This window comes from Triticum aestivum, unplaced genomic scaffold (assembly GCF_018294505.1).
Source record: "Triticum aestivum cultivar Chinese Spring unplaced genomic scaffold, IWGSC CS RefSeq v2.1 scaffold120272, whole genome shotgun sequence".
Lineage (NCBI taxonomy): Eukaryota > Viridiplantae > Streptophyta > Magnoliopsida > Poales > Poaceae > Triticum > Triticum aestivum.
Window position 1 is genome coordinate 8,111 of NW_025231079.1, and position 4,047 is coordinate 12,157.

General features: G+C 44.8%; 1 protein-coding gene and 1 pseudogene across 1 annotated transcript; one reads left to right on the forward strand and one right to left on the reverse strand.

Annotated features, from left to right (window-relative positions):
• The first annotated feature begins 228 nt into the window (after positions 1 to 228).
• LOC123175693 (uncharacterized) lies at positions 229 to 1,813 on the forward strand (annotated as a pseudogene).
• A 672-nt stretch (positions 1,814 to 2,485) lies between these two features.
• LOC123175694 (2-oxoglutarate-dependent dioxygenase 11-like) lies at positions 2,486 to 3,905 on the reverse strand. The gene is made up of 4 exons (XM_044590283.1): positions 3,542 to 3,905; positions 3,199 to 3,470; positions 2,767 to 3,109; positions 2,486 to 2,578 (listed from the first exon to the last, which is right to left on the reverse strand). Exons 1-4 carry the CDS (start codon positions 3,758 to 3,760, stop codon positions 2,486 to 2,488), a joined length of 927 nt encoding a protein of 308 aa, XP_044446218.1. The 5' UTR covers positions 3,761 to 3,905.
• Positions 3,906 to 4,047: the final 142 nt, after the last annotated feature.

A 4,047-nucleotide genomic window follows, 5' to 3' on the forward strand; every position in this document is an offset into this window, starting at 1 on the left:
TATTAGTTTTCACTGAAACGGATGCATCTAGACGTATTTCAGTGCTAGATACATCCATTTAAGCGACAACTAATATAAAATAGAAAAAGTATTAGAAACGTACGAGCGTGATTCATGAGTGCACATGCTTAGTCGGTGATTAAATTTGAGAAGCACGTATCAACCACTTGTGTTGAACATCTATAAATAGGCTCTTTCCCATCCATCCATGGTACCAAGTTACAACTACTACACACGCACACAACACACACATAATCCTAGCTAATAAGCCACAATGTCGCCTCAGTCTTTCACCTTGGAGACCACCACCACGACGCCTGCTGCCAAGGGGGCAAACCCTTCCTACTTCCAATCCGCTCCAGCTGGCCATGAGATGATCCAGCACAAGGAGCTTCTTCTCCACTTGTACGCCTACCAGAACGTCCAGAAAACCCCAGATGCTAACCAGGCAGTCATAGTTGAGTCAAAGCGCCCCAAGTGTTTCGGAATCCTCGCTGCTAATGACTAGACCGTGTACGATGGTCCTGGCCACAATGCAAACCTTGTCGCGCACGCTCAAGGTTTGCACCTCGGGGCTAGCATGGCCAAAGAGAACTGGTTCATATGTTTCAACATGGTCTTCGTCGATCAGAGGTGAATTATTATTTTTGTCTTTCTTAACTATCTCTCTTTGAAATTTTACCGCATTGATTAAGTTTGCACTGGAGCCATAATAGGGTTTATGCAATTCAAACACCGTAAAGAAAATACTTCATCTTGAAATCGCGTCAACTATGTCTATATACTTGGAATAGGTTTACAGGTTCCAGTTTCAAGGTGATGGGGGACTTTCAAGGCACTGCCCACAACGGTGAATGGGCAATCGTTGGTGGGACCGGAGAGTTTGCATATGCACAAGGTGTCATCGCCTTCAAGAAGACCCAACAATCCGAGAGAAACGCTAGGATCGAGCTTCATGTTCGTGCTATGTGCCTCTCCTTCTTAAGACCTCTGGTGTGTTGCTAGGCCGCGCCTACCTAGCTACTCTAGTATGTTCATTCTCTAGCTTGTTTTAACGACACCCGAGTCCGACCAGCTTTCTCTAGGTGACGGGAGCGCCATCGCCAAGATCGGCCCTTGGGGTAAAATAAGTGCGGACTTACTCGACATCCCCACGACACCACAACGTCTAGAGCGCATCACCATCCGCCACGGTGTTGTCATTGATTCACTTGCATTTTCCTTCATTGACAAAGCTGGTGAACCATATAACGTTGGCCCGTGGGGTGGCCCACGTGGGGATAAGAAAGACACGGTGGGTTCATCCGTTTAACTGATATTTTTTCATATGTAAGCACTTGTAATGTGATTCCTACATGCAATTCTATTAACTTGATGATCTCTTCTCTTGCATACAGATCGAGCTTGCCGCTTCAGAGATCGTTAGGAAGTCTCTGGGACAGTTGGTGTCTTCGCAGAAGATAATGTCGAATATAATGCTATAGCATCCCTCACCATTACCACAAATGTCCGCACGTACAGTCCCTTCGGACAAACACAGAGCACCCCTTTCAGTGTTCCTGTGCAGGACAATAATAACATCGTGGGTTTCTTTGCGTGCGCTGGTAAATACGTGGAGGCGCTCGGGGTTTACGTGCGTTCACCCGTTTCAACCTAGTACGTCCTTGGGTGTTGTGTCACACCCTGTATGTCTTCCATGTTTCTATGTTGTGGCAATAAGGAAGATGTGTGTTATATTTTTGTAAACTTGTTGGTTTACTTATCAGCAAAATTCTGTTATCAATCAATGCAAAATAATGTTTGTACCTTTGCAGAGAAACTTTATCACGCTTACCATATTGTACTCTATTAGAAAATAAATAGTGATGCATGAATTGTTTCTGACGAAAAAGAAGACTTTCATCAAGAAATACAAAATGAATAGAGTCCAAGGACCACAAAAATTGTGAAGATCATTGATTTATTCGTTTTCACGAGTCTAACAAATATGAAAACAAAATGGAATGGTGAAAATCACTTGTGTTCATGAAATTATCATGGAGACCTTTTGTACTATGGGTAGAATATATGAGCAAGTTTCCATTAATGGGGTTAAGACTAAACTTCCTTACCTCACTTGTCATGCATGAATGGGCCATATGACCTATGAGATTTTCCTAAGGATTAAGGTAAACAATAAATGGGCTAGGCCCAATAATAACACTACAATTTGTTCAATGTTTTGATCACTAGTACAGGACCCCTCCTTAGCGGCGTTCTTGTTGAACATCTAGTAGTGGAACATCTATAAATGTCCTATCGGATGCAGTTTGACAAACTTAGTAGTTGCTCTGTTTCAAGCGACCAAATGCATGCAGTTTTTTTCCGGGACACTTGGTTCATCACAAGACAAGAATCACTCGATCTTTGTGCACTGAGTATCACGATAGTTGGTGGTGAGTACCACGGTCTTCGTGCACTGAAATTCTGGCAATAAAATTCAGAATCAATCAATCTTCATGTAGACGTTGTTACTGTATGAAAGAATCCAGATAGATTTTCTTGAGCTCACCAAATAGCTGAACGAGTCTATTTTTCTCTGAAAACAGAAGATGAGATTTTGTTTTCAACAACAACAACAACAACATGATATTTTTGTAAATACAACATCCTCATAATCAAATGTACATATTACCCGCACAAAATTATGTAATATACTATCAAATACTTTTCCCAAACACTCTTTTGAACTCAAGACAAATAGATACAAGTTAGAAAAAAAAACACAGCAGCACCAAACAATCTGGTTGGATCTGCTACATTATTCACCAATGTGTAAGGCTTGGCTGGAACATTGTACAATTTCCCACCCCTCTCAACTTGCAAGCCACCGACGTCTTGGTCGACAAAAAGGATGGTAAGGAGACCACCATCAGTGTGAGGCTTCCTGCCCAAAACTAGGTCAGGCCTGGGACATGGAGGGTAGTAGTTGAATCTAGCAAACCCAGAAGCCTTGTTTGATATTTGGTTGACGAAGTAATCCTCATCAAGGTCGAGGAGCTTGGCCATTGATTGCAAGAGAAGGTCTCTTGTTCTCTTTGTTCTTGATGCGTACTCATGAAGCACATCCCTGTATGTATGTAGAAAGAGTAACTCGAGAATGAATACACCTTACATTTGGGAACAAAGGGTAAATTTAGGAGTAAGTGATTACTTAACCTGAAAGATTCCGGGTGAGTGGGCCACTTGGCGAAATTCCTCTCATCTTCTGGCTCCACTCTCAAATGCAAGCGGTCGTTCCAGCTCAGGCCCTCATCCTGGGGGGTCACTACTTTGTCATTTCCATGGCCTTTCATCTGGAAATGCTTGCCGTCTATCAAGTTGCTGTATTTCTGCTTTTCTTCATACGGTTGCATGAAGAAGTCTCTTGATTCCATGGACGCACTCATCATGGCATCCATAAGGGACTCCTCGATTCCATGGTTGGTCGCCTGGGCAAAAACCTCAACAAAAGTTGAATAATGTTTGCTAGAAGAAACTAATTAAGGGTGCACACACTCACCAGGAAGAGGCCCCAGGTCTGTAGAACCGCTCGGAGCTTGTCGGCCTCGTCGGCTTCGGTCAGCCGGCTAAGATCGATCAGAGGGATGGGCTCCGGCATCTCATCAGCGACCAGCATCTCATCAACCACGTACTGTGGCGGCGGCTCCTCGACGGCCACCGCCAGCTCTTGCACCGTTCTCCGCACCAGCGACATATCATTCTGGTCGGACGCAGCCATTCTTTTCTAGTCTTGGGTAAATAGCGGGCTATATATGCCACTTAATTCAAGGGGAAAATGTGAGAGAAACTTGACATCACAAGGTTTTGATCCTGGCACCGCCACTGCGACGCCCCAAGCAGCCCCCAAGCACCACCATGGCCCTGTCTACACCAGATCTGGGGCGAGGCCTAGCCAGTCGCCAACACCACACACCAGGGCCCCGCCCAGCCCAACCCTCCGCAACCCACCATACAAGCACTCGAGCTCGGTCAGGCTCCGTGTGCCATAGACTAGCACCACGCCAT

Bases quoted from the DNA above. Each gene is read 5' to 3' on its own strand.
- LOC123175694 (XM_044590283.1), bottom strand. From the start codon at position 3,760: ATGGCTGCGTCCGACCAGAATGATATGTCGCTGGTGCGGAGAACGGTG. The intron at 3,471-3,541 runs GTGAGTGTGTGC...GTTTTTGCCCAG, and splicing joins AGACCTGGGGCCTCTTCCTG to GCGACCAACCATGGAATCGA. The intron at 3,110-3,198 runs GTTAAGTAATCA...ACATACATACAG, and splicing joins ACTCACCCGGAATCTTTCAG to GGATGTGCTTCATGAGTACG.